The sequence below is a fragment of the Sinocyclocheilus grahami genome, unplaced genomic scaffold, assembly GCF_001515645.1.
Source record: "Sinocyclocheilus grahami isolate Dianchi unplaced genomic scaffold, SAMN03320097.WGS_v1.1 scaffold359.1, whole genome shotgun sequence".
Classification (NCBI taxonomy): domain Eukaryota; kingdom Metazoa; phylum Chordata; class Actinopteri; order Cypriniformes; family Cyprinidae; genus Sinocyclocheilus; species Sinocyclocheilus grahami.
This window is the reverse complement of record NW_015505538.1, coordinates 894,792-913,702: the sequence shown is the minus strand read 5'-3', so window position 1 is coordinate 913,702 and position 18,911 is coordinate 894,792. Positions and strand designations below refer to the sequence as shown.

The window sequence follows — 18,911 nt, the reverse complement described above, 5'->3', positions numbered from 1 at the left end:
TGACTGAAATATGAGCAGAGTAATCCTGGAAAACAGAGTTTCTGTGTCATACTGTAACATCCAGAACATCTACTGAAACAATGCTAAAAAAAGAGGACATGTTTACAGATCTAAAGGTCTCATTTCTTAACATTAGCTAATGCATTTACTCAAATTAACTAACGAGCTTTGTTTTCATCACCTAACTATTGCTAATGTTTGTTAATAAAAATACAGCTGATCATTGTTTTAATGCAGCATTATTATTAACTAAAATACAACCATAAAAACATTTTTATTACTGAAATGAAATATAAAAAAGTAAATCTATTTTAGCATTTTATTTTTTACATTTGATTATTCAATGTCTTACTTGAACGCGACTGTTAAATAGACCTACTCTACATGATAACTATAAAAAAAAAATGTACGTTTATTTTAATTTGCATTTTTTGTATATTGTTTATTTGTCATATTGTTTGTCCTATTTTCAAAATATTGAAAAAAGTGAAATTAAATAAGATTTTGTTCATATAGTTCATCCCTATTTTGGTCTAAATGGTCCGTCATTCTTTATTTCTTTTATATTTTGCTATCTTGTGTAAATATATATTTTTAATAATTCAATTTTCAATTTAATTTGGATGTACGGGTCAATACATAAAATAAAAAAACAAAATACAATTTAATTATATAATAAAAATGTAATGAAAAATAGACATAAAATAGACAATGAACAAATAAAACAAATCTAAAATAATAAAAATGAAATCATAAGATAAATCAATTATTAAATAAAATGAAATTATAAAACAAATTAATTAAATAAAATGAAAAAAAAAGAAATTTAAAAATACATGAATAAATTAAAATGAAAAAGTGAATACAAATTATAAAAATAAGTAAATAATATAAAATGCTAAAATAAATAAAACAATAAAAAAATATATAATAAAATTAATTAAAATAAATAAAATGTTAAAATAAATTATATTAAAGTTAAATTGTTTTAAAATAAATTTAAATTGGCTGTACTGGTGTGTAACGTGTAAAATAGTCTGAAAAGGTTGCAATCCTGCCTGAAAAAAACAACACTAATAATATTTGAATGATATGATATTGTGCCATACATGGCTCACCCTTGTATAGCAGTGTCATTGTGTTTTGGTGAGGAGAGTTGCACATGAACAGTTCTCTCTCGCCTGTTTGTTCATTTAAGCTCCTCTGTCCTCTTTAGTGACGGGACAGGTGCAGCCCAGCGCCTCTCCACACGCACACAGCCTCAGCGCCGCGATTGTGTGACGAGAACAGCTCTCGTTACGAAGACATGGACGACGGCCAGAGGAGGAACCTTTACTGTCGATTCCCACGGAAAGAGCTTCTACATGTTTAAGAGTTTGAACAGGAGTGTGGTGTCTGATCCAATCTGTGACGGGATTATTACAGATGAAGGTGTGCGATGCACTGTGTTTTAATGTCTTACATGAGCGTTTTATGAATCTGTTCGATGCTGTCCTCTAGTTCCTCGTTCTGGTCGGGGACAAAGCGATATTCAGACACGTAACCTGGAGTGTGTTTGTACGGGTCGTAGTCTCCGAGCTCAGCTGTAGGAAAACACAAAGAGGAAACCACATCATATAATAGAATAATATAATATAATGCTGGAATAGTCTAGAAATAATAAAACTATATATTTAAATATAATTAATAATTATAATTAAATTAAAATAAATAAATGTAATTATAAATACACATAAATTAAATTATAAAATGAATGAATAAAAATAAATTGTAACAATGAAATGATAAAATAAGTAAAAAATAAAATGCTAAAATAAAATTATCAAAATATATCATAATAAAAATAAAATGAAATTATAGTAATAAATAAATGAGTAAATTTAAATTCTTAATTAAATGAAATTAGACAAACAAATAAATGAATAAAGTGAAATTATAAAATAAATAAAACTATAAAATTAAAGAAATAAAATAAAATGAATAAATAAAATGAAATTCTAAAATCTGATGAATAAATAAATAAAAATAAATTGCAAAATAATTCAAATAAAATCATAAGAGAAATAAAAACAATGTAATTATAAATATACATAAATAAAATAAAATTATAAAATGAATGAATAAAAAGAAATTGTAAAAATTAAATAAAATGAAATTCTAAAATCAGATGAATAAATAAATGGCAAAATAATTAAAGTAAAATTATAAGATAAATAAATAAAATGTAATTATAAATAGACATGAATAAAATAAAATTATAAAACGAATGAATAAAAATAAATTGTAAAAATGAAATAAAATGACATTCTAAAATCTGATGAATAAATAAATTAAAATAAATTGCAAAATAATTAAAATAAAATCATAAGATAAATAAATAAAATGTCATTATAAATACACATAAATAAAATTAAATATAAAACGAATGAATAAAAATAAATTGTAAAAATGAAATGATAAAATAAGTAAAAATAAAAGTTTGTTAGGATCGGACAATATTTGGCTGAGATACAACTATTAGAAAATCTGGAATCTGAGGGTGCAAAAAAATCTAAATATTGAGAAAATCATCTTTAAAGTTGTTCAAATGAAGTTCTTAGCTATGCATATTACTAATCAAAGTTAAGTTTTGATATATTTACGGTAGCAGATTTACAAAATATCTTCACGGAACATGATCTTTACTTAATATCCTAATGATTTCTGGCATAAAAGAGAAATGTATAATTTTGACCCACACAGTGTATTTAAATATCCCCCAGCGACTCAACACTGCTTTTGTGCTCCAGGGTCACACATCTCTCTGTCTCTCTCTCTCTCTATATATATATATGTTTTTTTATTTTTTAAAGAACCCTAACTCTTCTCTTTATCCCCTTGTTTTCCTCACATATTTTTGCGGTCTCGTGTTTCCTGCTCTTCATCCTCATACATGTTTAAGCGCTCCAGCATTCCTGATCAGAGTTTCTCATTTTACTGCTGTCTGTCATTCACACGAACGCTTTAATTCAGTCCAAACCCTCCCGTCTGTCACTCCTCCTCCTCCTGTCTCTCTCAGCGACCTCACGCCAATAAATCAGTCTCTCAATCGCCATCTTTGAAAAAAAAAACTCTACCTGACAATCAGAATTGCATGAGGGATTAAAGCTTGCTTTGAGGGAACTGTTGTTGCCTTTTCACACAAAGACACGCATTAATAATGTGATTTATCTTGCAGTGTTTCTGTGAGACTCGAGATTTGACTGAAATATGAGCAGAGTAATCCTGGAAAACAGAGTTTCTGTGTCATACTGTAACATCCAGAACATCTACTGAAACAATGCTAAAAAAAGAGGACATGTTTACAGATCTAAAGGTCTCATTTCTTAACATTAGCTAATGCATTTACTCAAATTAACTAACGAGCTTTGTTTTCATCACCTAACTATTGCTAATGTTTGTTAATAAAAATACAGCTGATCATTGTTTTAATGCAGCATTATTATTAACTAAAATACAACCATAAAAACATTTTTATTACTGAAATGAAATATAAAAAAGTAAATCTATTTCAGCATTTTATTTTTTACATTTGATTATTCAATGTCTTACTTGAACGCGACTGTTAAATAGACCTACTCTACATGATAACTATAAAAAAAAAATGTACGTTTATTTTAATTTGCATTTTTTGTATATTGTTTATTTGTCATATTGTTTGTCCTATTTTCAAAATATTGAAAAAAGTGAAATTAAATAAGATTTTGTTCATATAGTTCATCCCTATTTTGGTCTAAATGGTCCGTCATTCTTTATTTCTTTTATATTTTGCTATCTTGTGTAAATATATATTTTTAATAATTCAATTTTCAATTTAATTTGGATGTACGGGTCAATACATAAAATAAAAAAACAAAATACAATTTAATTATATAATAAAAATGTAATGAAAAATAGACATAAAATAGACAATGAACAAATAAAACAAATCTAAAATAATAAAAATGAAATCATAAGATAAATCAATTATTAAATAAAATGAAATTATAAAACAAATTAATTAAATAAAATGAAAAAAAAAGAAATTTAAAAATACATGAATAAATTAAAATGAAAAAGTGAATACAAATTATAAAAATAAGTAAATAATATAAAATGCTAAAATAAATAAAACAATAAAAAAATATATAATAAAATTAATTAAAATAAATAAAATGTTAAAATAAATTATATTAAAGTTAAATTGTTTTAAAATAAATTTAAATTGGCTGTACTGGTGTGTAACGTGTAAAATAGTCTGAAAAGGTTGCAATCCTGCCTGAAAAAAACAACACTAATAATATTTGAATGATATGATATTGTGCCATACATGGCTCACCCTTGTATAGCAGTGTCATTGTGTTTTGGTGAGGAGAGTTGCACATGAACAGTTCTCTCTCGCCTGTTTGTTCATTTAAGCTCCTCTGTCCTCTTTAGTGACGGGACAGGTGCAGCCCAGCGCCTCTCCACACGCACACAGCCTCAGCGCCGCGATTGTGTGACGAGAACAGCTCTCGTTACGAAGACATGGACGACGGCCAGAGGAGGAACCTTTACTGTCGATTCCCACGGAAAGAGCTTCTACATGTTTAAGAGTTTGAACAGGAGTGTGGTGTCTGATCCAATCTGTGACGGGATTATTACAGATGAAGGTGTGCGATGCACTGTGTTTTAATGTCTTACATGAGCGTTTTATGAATCTGTTCGATGCTGTCCTCTAGTTCCTCGTTCTGGTCGGGGACAAAGCGATATTCAGACACGTAACCTGGAGTGTGTTTGTACGGGTCGTAGTCTCCGAGCTCAGCTGTAGGAAAACACAAAGAGGAAACCACATCATATAATAGAATAATATAATATAATGCTGGAATAGTCTAGAAATAATAAAACTATATATTTAAATATAATTAATAATTATAATTAAATTAAAATAAATAAATGTAATTATAAATACACATAAATTAAATTATAAAATGAATGAATAAAAATAAATTGTAACAATGAAATGATAAAATAAGTAAAAAATAAAATGCTAAAATAAAATTATCAAAATATATCATAATAAAAATAAAATGAAATTATAGTAATAAATAAATGAGTAAATTTAAATTCTTAATTAAATGAAATTAGACAAACAAATAAATGAATAAAGTGAAATTATAAAATAAATAAAACTATAAAATTAAAGAAATAAAATAAAATGAATAAATAAAATGAAATTCTAAAATCTGATGAATAAATAAATAAAAATAAATTGCAAAATAATTCAAATAAAATCATAAGAGAAATAAAAACAATGTAATTATAAATATACATAAATAAAATAAAATTATAAAATGAATGAATAAAAAGAAATTGTAAAAATTAAATAAAATGAAATTCTAAAATCAGATGAATAAATAAATGGCAAAATAATTAAAGTAAAATTATAAGATAAATAAATAAAATGTAATTATAAATAGACATGAATAAAATAAAATTATAAAACGAATGAATAAAAATAAATTGTAAAAATGAAATAAAATGACATTCTAAAATCTGATGAATAAATAAATTAAAATAAATTGCAAAATAATTAAAATAAAATCATAAGATAAATAAATAAAATGTCATTATAAATACACATAAATAAAATTAAATATAAAACGAATGAATAAAAATAAATTGTAAAAATGAAATGATAAAATAAGTAAAAATAAAATGCTAAAATAAAATTATCAAAATATACCAAACAATTTAATTTAAAATCCAAACGTGTAAAACCACAACAATCACAACATAACGTTTTACTCTAATGTTACACAACAATATGAGTCATAAAATTGCCTACTATATTAATAATCTTAGAGAGCATCTTATAAAAGAAGTTGGGAAGCCTATAACTCATTTGCTGACACTTTATTTCTGTATAAATATCTAGACTGCAATAACATTTGCAGTATTAAATCCCCAGGTACATATGTATACGTACACTGAATAGCAAGCGCTCCCAGCTGTGTGCTGATGTTAAACGGACAGGGAAGCCTCCCCTGCAGGACGTCCTGCTTTACCTGCAGGAAGAACTCATACCTGACAGAAGACAGAACGAGTGTGATATTACTGCAGTGACTGAATATTTGCACCTCTAATATCAATATAGTGCTGATTTATTCTCACGATACACAGAACACACACCTTGTAATTTCTTCTTTCAGTTTGCAGGGATCTTCAGCGTAAAATTTCACCCCAAAGTAGAGCGTGAACGGAGGTCCAGCTGGAAAGAAGAAAACAACCCATTAACTCAAATACACACAGCGCTCTATCTTCTAGAAAAAGTCTAGAAAATAAATATAGGACATGAATTTACTGGTGATGACACTAAACATAAACAGTCCTAACCAGATGCAATGCAATGACGCTTTCCGCATCAAGTGATCTGTCTGTCCTTAATTAAAGCAAAACAACAATACGACACAATCACAGCCAATCAGAAGATATCTGATGTTTAAAGTTGAGCTTTTGGACCAATAAGATTGTGTAGTGGGCGGGGCTACCCAGCACGAAGCCTGGTTAGGACACATAACTAAAATAAATAAACTGAAATGTGAAAATACATAACTAAAATGAAATTATGAAAATAAACAAATAAAATGAAATTTAAAAATCTGTTAATGAAATTGGAATTGTAAAAAAAAAAAAAAAATTATGGATAAAAATTAAGAAAATAAATTAATATGTAAAATGAAATGATTAAATAAATAAATAAATTACATGAAAGTATAAAATATATGAATAAATACATAAAATAAAATGATAAAATTAATAAAACTAAACTAAAATTAAATTAATTAAATAAAATACAATGAAATGTTTAAATATATATAAATACTATATATATAAAGTGAATAAAAATTACAAATAGATAAATAAATACGTAAAAGAAAAATGCTAAAATAAATAAAATGTCATTATAAAATAAATAAATGAATACACAAAATAAAATTATAAAATAAATAATTAAAAGGACATAAAAAAACAAACAAAAAAACAATTAAATAAAATGAAAGTGAATAAATAAATAAATAAATAAATAAATATATATATATATATATATATAAAATGTAATTGGCTGTACTGCTCAGTAACTTCTAAAAGTCTTTAAAAAAACAACCTAAAAAAAGGACTGTGATAAGATTGTGGATCGTAATCCTGCCCCAAAAAAATTGTGATATGATATTTCTGCCGTCTCGCAGTAGTATGTCATTCTGCTTTGGAAAGGAAAGTTACATATTCACAATTATACTAGCACACTGCCAGTGTTACACAGATTACATGCACTAATAATTCATTATCAAAGCAAAAACAAGAATTATAGCTCATTTTTAGCAGTTGCACAAAATAATTACACATAGCATTACGCTCTACGTCTAAGAAAATCTAATATTTTGGATACGTTTAAAACAACAGGGTTAGCAATATAGCAAGGCTGTAGCGACTAATATATAATGCAATCATTTCCCAGAGGAGTGAATTAAACAAATGTGTTGTAAATTCTGCCCTACATTCACATCAGTAGATATGCAAATACTCAGCTTGCTGTGCAACTAAACACGCAAACATAATTGTATTCATTACTACTTATTTAGACGGGCTTCAGCGCATAATTACTTCAAAATTATCATCTGAAATGCAATGTGAGTTTTATCAGGAGGCCTTTAGAGAATCATTACGGCTCCGTCTCCTGCTGTGCCGATCCATATTTAATCTGCACTGAAGATGGAGGATCATCATTAGGTCAACGTTTCACGCATTAAAGACCGTCTCTGAAGATTTCTGAGGAGTGTTTAAACAGAAACCAGTGCATACTTACTTGTTATCAAATCTTTATGTTCAGCGAGTGTTTTCGAGGGATCGAGCCAGTACTGTAAACGTAAGAGAGGAGATGAGATCAAAACATCAGAAACATCATGACTGAAGCATTGAGCTTTCTTTTGTGAGTAGAACTGAAGCTTTACTTTGAGCTTCGAGCTGCTGAGATGTTCAGTCATGCAAGTGCCGGCATAATATGAGGCCTAATAAAAGCGGCCGCTCAAACAGACTCGTTACAAAGTCACTGTGGCCTTCATCAATAAAACATGAAGCACGTCAGAGCATGTCACCTGGAGCTCATTCTGTCATTCTTCAGCCGGTCCGCTGATCCTCAAATAACCATTCCTCAGACTTTAATCGAACACTGCATTTGTGCTGGTTTTGATGGACCTAAAAACAGACCAACTTAAAAGCTAATATGATTTTTTACAATTTCAAATTCACCCTCGTGGTGGGATTAGGGCCGGATGATTTGCGTGATGCGGAAAACGCGGACGGAATCGGAAACCAGTCATAAAATGGAATTTAATGTATAACGCGGAATGTCACGGACTTTGCCAAATTTTGAACGAATGAATCAAAAGTAGTTCAGTACACTTAAATCAAATGGCCATATGGACTAGAGTCTGTGACTATTAAAATATGTATTTAAATATGAATCCTGCAGGTTCTGCGTGTCTCTGTGTGATCGAATAGTTTCGTTTCCTACACGTACTGAAGCGTGCGTGAAACTTGCAATGTTTTCAGCATCTGACGTCTCACTAAATGAGACAACGACTCCAGAACTGCTCTGAAAAACTACCACCATATCATATATACACACTAACAAAATTCTGCACGGCAACCCGCCAAAATAAAAGTTCGGTTTAACTTGAAGAAATTGTGACAGGAATACATTACTATTGTACGGTAGAAGCCTAGGCAAAACGTAATCATACGGTATGGCCGCAACTAGAATATAGGTCTTACTACTATTACTATTATTATTAAAACTTAGTTTTTAAGGAATGATCACACAGAGGTTCTTCCATGTTTTCATTTTAACAGTAAACCTCTGTTGTGCAGCACTTTGTTTGCCCCCCCCCCAAAAAATTAAAAGGTTGGTTTAATTTTCATTTGATTAAAATTAAAAGATAAATAAAATGTATATTTGTTATGCCATAACACTGAAAAAACCTAAACAATTAATAGAAAAAAAAGACAATTAAAATTTAAACCATTAAAATTAAATCCAGTCAAATTAAAACGGAAAACACAGAATTTGGTAAAACAAACAAACAAACAAAAAATAATAACACATACGATACAATAAAACAGAATTTGATTTGATTTCATAACGCCCTAAAACATTAGATTCTTGTTAAACTTTTAATAAAATGATGTTAACTTGTATAAGTTTTATGATTTCAATTAATTAGACATGCTTTCTGATTAATAACATTTAATTTAATCATTAAAGTCCAGATAAATCAAAAAGGAAAAATGGAATCCTGAAAAATTAATAGAGAAAAAAACTGAATTTGGGGAAAAAAATAAAACAGCCCTACAAGATGTTCGTCGCTAGGCAGTTTGTAAAGTGTTCTAGGTGGTTGTTATTTGTGTTGTCAAAAATATTGATTTTTCTATACTTATCCATACTGAAATATCTAAAATGATTTCAATACTCTTTTTTTTGCAGTATTGATACACAATACCACCGATACATCTATACACCGTAAGTATGCGCATGTTGCCCAACAAAATACACATTTAACAACACATATTTACCCCAAACTCACTTCATACCGTCAGTCGAGTGTTTGAAATAACTTCCTTTTGTGACCTGAGTGGCTTCTTATCATAGAATGAGGCCGAAAGCATAATTTTGTAGTACACTGTAATACATACTATGTCGATTAGCACTGCATTATAAATCGACTTTATTCTTGTGAGTATACCCGAGATGGCTTGAAGAGCACAGATAAACCTTTAGAAAGCTTTATGTTTGATCAGTTAAAGGGTTTCTATCTTTTGTTATTCAGCTTACAGTGATGTTAGGGATTTCCTGGAACGTTCTATTACTTCTGTGAGGAATAAGTGGCGTACAGTATGAATGAAACATACGTTACATGTGTTTACAGTGCTCCATAATGGGAAAAAATAATACTTCTCTCGAAAGAAATTTGAATTAAACATATTCAATTCGTTTTTATTAGTGTAGAAACGTACCTCATTGTCATGTTCTAGCCTTGTTATATTTATCTTTCGATAAAAATCTAAAATTGTATGCCCTTATGGTATCGAAAGTAGTATTGAATATCGATATTTTTCAAGTTATCGTATCAAAATGACAAATTCCAGTATTGTGACAACACTACGCTACAGGACAAAGTTCAAACTGAATTTTAACACCAACTATGAGCAATAATTAAAGTGATGCTTCCATTAGCAAACACAACAGCAACTATGAGGGCACTAACAGTGATTTGCTCAATCTGTGAGGCGCTTCAGCTAATTAACTCTATAACAAACACAGCCTGAAGATCTTCATCATGTTTTCGACTCTTGTCAGGTGATATTTCAGTGAAGTCAGGAGGGAATGCTATCTGGTGTCGCCTTGCAGACAAGATTTATATGCCATTTAATGAATGTGTAAATGAGCATGCATGAAATACTTTATATGGACAGAGAGAGACAAAGCAAACAAACATCTGTGCAAACAATAAGAACTGAGTGAAGGTGTGTGTGCAGACGGGAGGAGGATTAGTGCTGCGCGTTATTCAATTAGAAAACGTTAATTGAGTCGACTCATCTAATAATCACATTAGAGCAGCTGCTGTTTCACTGAACAGAAGAGCTGAAAAACACAACAGACAGAGTCTTTATTGCCAAGAACAAGGGAGGATTTTTTACTACAGTCATGGCAGATGATTTGAACAAACCTGTACTATTTTACTAAGTGATCAGACTTACAATTTTCACTTGGTGAAGAACAAAACAGGTGAAAAAATCCCACAAACTTGTATTGAGGAAAGGACCCGAGCTACAGACGTTGAAGTAATATACTGAATATTAACTATTACATATCAATGTTACAATTGAAATAAAGCAGAAGTAATATAAAACATAAATATTAGATGAAAAACTTCAATGCAAATTAGAAATGTCTTGGCAGCTAACTGAAATAAGTTATTAAAATTACTTAAATGAAAGCTAACTGAAATATTAAAAAAACTAATACAAATTATAAAAGCACATAACAAAATTACAACAAAAAAAAACTTAAAGCTATTTAAGAGGAAAACTGAAAATATAAAAATAAAAGCTGATGCAAAATATTAGATACTATTATAGTATATGAATAATATTAAAATAGCACTGTTCAGAACACCTTGGCAACCACATAGCAACGACCTAGCAACCACCCAGAACTCCCTAGCAACTGAATAGCAAGATGTTAATGACTCAGAACACTCTAGCAACCACCTAGAATACCCCAGCAGCTAAATATAAAGATGTTAACAATGACAATAACAATGAACACCCTAGTGACCGTATAGCAATGACCTAGCAACCACTCTGAACTCCCTAGCAACTGAACTGCAAGATGTTAATGACTCAGAACACTTTAGCAACAACCTAGCAACCACCCAGAACACCCTAGCAACTAAATATCAAGATGTTAACAATTACAATAACAATGAACACCATAGTGACCGTATAGCAATGACCTAGCAACCACTCTGAACTCCCTAGCAACCGAACTGCAAGATGTTAAAGTTAATGACTCAGAACACCTTAGCAACCACATAGCAACAACCTACCAACATAGCAATGACCTAGCAACCACTCTGAACTCCCTAGCAACCGAACTGCAAGATGTTAAAGTTAATGACTCAGAACACCTTAGCAACCACATAGCAACAACCTACCAACCGATCAGGACTCCCTAACAGCTGAACCTCAAGATGTTAATGACTCAGAACACCTTAGCAACGGCATAGCAATGACCTAGCAACCACTCAGAACTCCCTAGCAACTGAACTGCAAGATGTTAATGACTCAGAACACTTTAGCAAAAACCTAGCAACCACCCAGAACACCCTAGCAACTAAATATCAAGATGTTAATAATTACAATAACAATGAACACCATAGTGACCGTATAGCAATGACCTAGCAACCACTCTGAACTCCCTAGCAACTGAACTGCAAGATGTTAATGACTCAGAACACTTTAGCAACAACCTAGCAACCACCCAGAACACACTAGAAACTAAATATCAAGATGTTAGCAATGACAATAACAATGAACACCCTAGTGACGGTATAGCAATGACCTAGCAACCACTCTGAACTCCCTAGCAACTGAACTGCAAGATGTAAATGCCCCAGAACACCTTAGCAACTGCATAGCAACGACTTAGCAACCACTCAAAACTCCATAGCAACTGAACTGCAAGAAGTTAATGACTCAGAACACCTTAGCAACCACACAGCAACAACCTACCAACCACTCAGGACTCCCTAACAACTGAACTGCAAGATGTTAAAGACTCAGAACACCTTAGCAACTGCCTAGCAACACCCTAGAATAATTGTGATGACCCTAGAATCAGCTTTGCATGAACAAGCAACTTAAATTTTTGCCCAGAAATGTAAATAACTAGTTCAAAACAAGACAGCAGTTTCTCCTCCAATGGATGTGGACAGTTGTTTTATTTTAAATGTATAATAGCATGTTAAAAATGTCTCCACCGAAGGAATTCTCTGTGCCTTACAATTAGATGATCCATCTATGAGTCAAGAGTACATGTAAACCACACCCACACATGCTTCTGTGTAAATTACACCCGTTTTGAGGACGGGGGTTTTACCTTCTCTCTCTTTTTACCATAATAACCGTTCATAGAGTTGACAGATTTGTGTAAATGTAAGTTACTGCGTGCCTCTTGCCCAGTGCGTGCTCAGCAATAAATCCACGCTCGTGGGACAGGGCCCGCAAGGCATTGTGGGAAACACCTCTGTCTTTGGTCGAGCTTATCAGGTAATCACTGTTGTATTCTTTCACAATGCTGCACATTGACTTACCCAAGATTTGGCCCCTGGGTAAACCTAACCACCCTTTACCTCAGACGTGACCCTTAGGACCTTATGACTAATTAATGTCTTAGCAAACTTCCTTAAAGGAATAGTTCACCCAAAAATGAACTCGCCCTCATGTCATTCCAAACCTTTTCATTTTTATCCGAAAAAAAAAAAAAGATGATCTTTTGAAGAATGTTGGTAACCAAAAAGTTTTGGTTCCCATTGGCTTCCATTATTTGGACTCAAAGTACAATGGTAGTCAATGGGAACCAAAACATTCTTCAAAACGTGTTCTACAGAAAAAAGAAAGTTATACAGGTTTGGAATGACATGAGGGAGAGTAAATGATGGCAGAATCTTAATTTATGAACTGACATGGGATCAAATCTTCAAGAACTCACCGTTTGATGACTGCAGTCGCAATAGCGAAGCCCAAAATACTCGGTTTCAGCGAGGTTCACATGACTGAAAACATAGTCCAGCACTACAGAACCTTTGGTTGATTTCTGTGGAGAAAGGTGGGACATGCATTAGAAATCTCATCATGAACAAACTGTTTTCAGATTGCAAACAACATTTAAAGGAATAGTTTACTCAAAAAATGAAAATTTGCTGAAAATCTATCTATACTCTGACCATTTAAGATGTAAATGAGTTTGTTTCTTCGTCAGATTTGTAGAAATCTAGCATTGCATCAGTGTCTCAGCAATGGATGCTCTGCAGTGAATGGGTGCCGTCAGAATGAGAGCTGATAAAAACATCACAATAATCCACAGCACTCCAGTCCATCAGTTAACATCTGGAGAAGACAAAAGCTGTGTGTTTGTGAGAAACAAATACATCAAGACGTTTTTTTTTTTACTTCAAACCGGCTAAAATACAAGTCCTTAATCCATAATAATGCTTCCTCCAGTGGAAAAGTCATCTGGTCTGAATCCGGAGAGCAATCTGCACAGATCAAACACTTGTTTCTTACAAACACACAGCTTTTGTCTTCTCCAGATGTTAACTGATGGACTGGAGTGCTGTGGATTATTGTGATGTTTTTATCAGCTCTCATTCTGACGGCACCCATTCACTGCAGAGCACCCATTGCTGAGACACTGATGCAATGCTACATTTCTCCAAACCTGATGAAGAAACAAACTCATCCTAATCTTGGATGGCCTGAGGGTGAGCACATTCTCAGCAAATGTTCATTTTTGGGTCAACTATTGCTTTAAAAATACAAGTTCACCTGTATTGCATCTCTCCTGACAGTGAGAGGAGGGTTTGTGGCTTTGTTCTGATTTAATACGGTGTTTGACAGGTTACTTTCAACCCGAAACCGCACCTATGATAAATGACCTGTGCACACAGCATGAAAACAAACCGCTAATGCCAATAAAGCCAAGAATGACTACGTAAATAGAGGTAAAAAGAGTTCAGATAAAGGAAACTCAATGACTAATCCGTCTGACGATCTTTTCCTTGTTTTTGAATATTGCTCTTAATGTCCTACAGTTGTTTGATATTTCTACCCAGACAGATAAAGGTGACCTTTATCTGACATAAGCAATTATCACTCACAAACACAGCTGTGATGTGAACTGACACCAAAGAAAACACGTGCACCGATGGGTTTCAGTCCGTCACACAACGAGAATGAGTTATAGACTTGACTTTTCTGAAAGAAGGCTCTTCTCATTTATTTGATACAGATAAATGTGAAATATTGTAAATAGCTGTTTTCTATGTGAATAGCTGTTAAAGTGTAATGTATTTCTGTGATGCGCAGCTGTATTTTCAGCATCATTCCTCCAGTCTTCAGTGTCACATGATCTTCAGAAATCAGTATAATATGCTGATCTGCTGCTCGAGAAACATTTCTGATTATTATCAATGTTGAAAACAGTTGTGCTGCACAATATTTTTGCGGAAACTGTGATACATTTGATTTTTCAGGATTCACGGATGAATAGAAAGTTCAGAAGAACAGCATTTATTTAAAACAGGAATCTTTTGTCACATTATAAATGTCTTTACTGACACTTTTGATGAAGTATGAATTTAAAAAAAACTCAGTGACCTCAAGTTGTGAACAGTAGTGTATATCAAGATATTTATGCATTTTCTAGCAGCAGATCAGCATATTATACTGATTTCTGAAGATCATGTGACACTGAAGACTGGAGGAATGATTTTCTGATTATTATCAATGTTGAAAACAGTTGTGCTGCACAATATTTTTGCGGAAACTGTGATACATTTGATTTTTCAGGATTCACGGATGAATAGAAAGTTCAGAAGAACAGCATTTATTTAAAACAGGAATCTTTTGTCACATTATAAATGTCTTTACTGACACTTTTGATGAAGTATGAATTTAAAAAAAACTCAGTGACCTCAAGTTGTGAAAAGTAGTGTATATCAAGATATTTATGCATTTTCTAGCAGCAAAGCAGCATATTATACTGATTTCTGAAGATCATGTGACACTGAAGACTGGAGGAATGATGCTGAAAATACAGCTGCGCATCACAGAAATACATTACTGTTTAACAGATATTCACATAGAAAACAGCTATTTTAAATCACAACACAATCACCAACCACAAACTTTTGAACAGTAGCGTATGGTTTTAATAAACTAAACCGGTGTGGCCTGAGCATCTTCGTGCTAGTAAATTCAGTACGTTACCACCAATTAAATCTTTACTGTAGTCATAAATCTTCAGTGTTTATGTGACATCTCTGCTGAGAGTTGTGCAACTGCAGCTCAGACGTATGACAGACGGAGAGTGAGAGGAGCTTCTGCCCGCTGGGAGTGTGTGTGTGTGTGTGTGTTTGCTGTAAGAACACACACACATAAAACACACAAAGGGACGTATGTCATGATCGCTCCTGTTACACGCTGCAGGGTGAAACACAATGAACTTCACATCTGAAACACTATATCGCTACAGCAGCAAACCCACAGGACTGAGAAATCACACACAAGATCTCTTCACCTAGACAGCAATACAATTAAATGGAGAGGTTTCTCCTAAAATGAATCTCACACGTGTCTCAAAAATGTCTCGGATTTACCAGATCCAAAAGTCTGAATATGAAAGATCTCAAACATTTCTCATCAAATTAGCTGAGCAGCTCCACATTCATTTAATAGCTCTAAACTCTTACTGTATGACAACCATTGACTCTTTTGGGTCATCGATATCATTAAAAACACTGAGAGAAACATCTGAGACAAAGTTGATACTTCAATGAAACGTGAATTGAATCAAAATATGAGCAATCTCATTTTCTTTTCAGAGATCTAAAGAGAGCAAATCAATGTAACTGTTTGCAAAAATTGACCACACTGAAAAATTTTGAAATTCACTTTGAAATAATTGTCATTTAGAAATTGCTAGTAAATTGAAATGAATTAAACGGAAATTGTATTTTCTTGTAAAACGTGATGTAATGATCTAATCTTTTTTATGTACAACTACTGCATTTAATGTGGTATTAGGGCAAAAGTTAAAGCCTTGCAATGCATTTTTTATCCAAACACAAAGAGAAATCCACTGATAATAATCAGGAGAAGAAAAATTTAATAAAATCTGAACTATATACGTATATATATATATATATAGTTCAGATTTTATTACATATACAGTATATATAATAACAATAATAATAATATATAGGTATGCAAGTATACACAATAATTATTATTATTTTAAATATGCTAAGAAAAATCTGTGAGAAAGAATGTTGAGAAAACTTAAAATATGTGGAGAAAAATGTTAATTTAAATAAATATATAAATAAGTGATGCATTAAAATGTATTTTTTAACAAAGCCAAAATTAAAGTTTTTATTTAGCGTAAAACAGAAAATAATGTTTCTTTCATAATCAATTAATGAATCACATTTATCTCATAATCAGCACTCAAAAACATTTAAATTACACATAAGGCAGTTTTTATATCACCTTTTTAATGATATAGCCTAATTATGTTTCTACTTCAATTTGTTGTTGAAATATAAACTTTTAAACGGTGGTTGTAATAAACACTTGTTTTCGCGGCAGATTTATTCAAACATACATTAAATAATGGAGATAACAGGTTAAAGGAAGTAATTGAAAACTCAATAAGCCTGAAAAGAGCAAAATTTAAGCAATAAGATTATCTCTGAACAGAGCTACAGGAATAAACGTAAGTTTGCAAAACTGCATGATATGTCAACTATGGTGAACTTAAGGACATTCTTCTATAAATAGTTTTTTACGGTGGACACTGAGTGCTCACAGATGTTTAAGATGCTCAGGTTTCCACCACGCAGAGGGAACACAGGTACGGCCTTACCAGGGAAAAACCCCTCATTGTGTGTGACCTCTGTAACTCAAGTCCCAAAAGCCCAGCGGGAGGAGAGCTGAACACGGCACACCGCAAACACCAACCATCCTCCTAAAACATGCCCTCCGCATTCCTGCCGTATCTCTCTTACCGACAAGACTTGTGCGCAGGTCAGGGAATGTTCAAACAACAGGCAAGAGTGAAATGAATAGATTGAGTAGAGAAATGCACCGGCGCTTTTCCCACCTACTGTAGATAAAAACGAAACGCTAGCTGTCCTGTGCCCACGTCTGTTTATTTCCATCGGATAGAAACGCTGATAAGAAAGCCACAGCAGATTAGTGTTCAAATGCATTATCAAGCGTACACTAATAACAGCTTTATTCTGAGGGACAAGTGGAAAAAATAACTTTACAGCATTTTAAAGCCGTGCAATGCATTTTAAATCCAAATACAAAGAGAAATCAACTCTATCCGATAATCAGGGGAAAGAAAAAGGCCTAATATCTGAACTTTACTTTCATTTTTTATACTGTGCATTATAAACTGTATACTTTCCTCTCTAAAAAAATCATGGTACTAAATGAAAAAATAAAAAAATAATAAATAAAAAAAATATATATATATATATATATATATATATAAACTAATATATAATGGCTGCTGAAAATGTGGTATTGCAATAAAAGCAGCCTCAGTGAGCAGAAGAGACTTCTTTCAGAAACATAAAAAATACAATAAAAAAAACAAACAAACAACAACAACAACAAAATAAATATTATTCCAAAAGTGTGACTTGTAGTGTATATATAACAAATTAAAAACTAAAAAATTATCACATATTATTATAAAATTATACAATACATACTGCATACTGCAAAAGTTGATTAAATAATATTGTAGCACGGCCTTCTGAACACAACCTTTGTTAAAAATGTAGTCTTCAAACTCACAAGAAAGAAAGAATATTTTATATTTTCATGATAATTATAAGAATAATAATTGCAGACTGGGAGTTAAATGAAACAAGCACAGGCACAGATCTAATAAATAAAGATTAATCTGAAGTGAAACGAAGCCTTTTGCATCGATTTCAGACGGTCAGTCAGACAGATGAACTAATGAGACTGATTTGTTTAGTGAAAGCAGAAACGTGTGTCTGATAACACGAGCTAATCAAGTAAAAGCCTGGAAAAGATGCACACTTTTGCTCTTTCACTAACACTCTCCTATCATCCAGATTTGCTTAATTAAATAAAGAAGAACATGCAGCCATTTAAAATGCTGAGAATGCAATCACACTAATATCTCAAATCAAACACCAAGTCAATAAATCAATCGGAAAATGTGCTTAATTGCCTCGAAAGGAACTGGTAATGGTCCTAAAATGTGAGTGGGGGTGAAATATGACCCGGATGAGCTCTTGACAGGTTTCCTCAGATCCATGAGAGATTCTGGAGGTTTGATCATTGAGGAGATTCTTTGAAACAATTAACTCTCTTTGACATGCCCTGCTGTTCCCATAGCAATGGGGTCACTATTAACGAGACCCGACCATCTGCTGACCACTGGTGTGTGTGTGTGTGTGAGAGTGTGTGTGTGTGTGTGTGTGTGTTTGTGTGTGTGAGAATGTGTGAGTGTGTGTGTGTGTGAG

The 18,911-nt window shown here is 32.0% G+C and overlaps 1 protein-coding gene across 1 annotated transcript in view; it reads right to left on the bottom strand.

Annotated features, from left to right (window-relative positions):
- Positions 1-18,911, bottom strand: part of epb41l4a (erythrocyte membrane protein band 4.1 like 4A) — a 59,510-nt gene that overhangs the window by 27,260 nt on the left and 13,339 nt on the right. The window contains exons 2-6 of the mRNA XM_016229860.1: positions 13,331-13,435; positions 7,865-7,916; positions 6,190-6,268; positions 5,987-6,084; positions 4,702-4,822 (exon numbers count right to left, since the gene is read on the bottom strand). Of these exons, the coding sequence (XP_016085346.1) occupies positions 4,702-4,822; positions 5,987-6,084; positions 6,190-6,268; positions 7,865-7,916; positions 13,331-13,435 (455 nt within the window). The remainder of the gene's footprint in view (positions 1-4,701; positions 4,823-5,986; positions 6,085-6,189; positions 6,269-7,864; positions 7,917-13,330; positions 13,436-18,911) is intronic.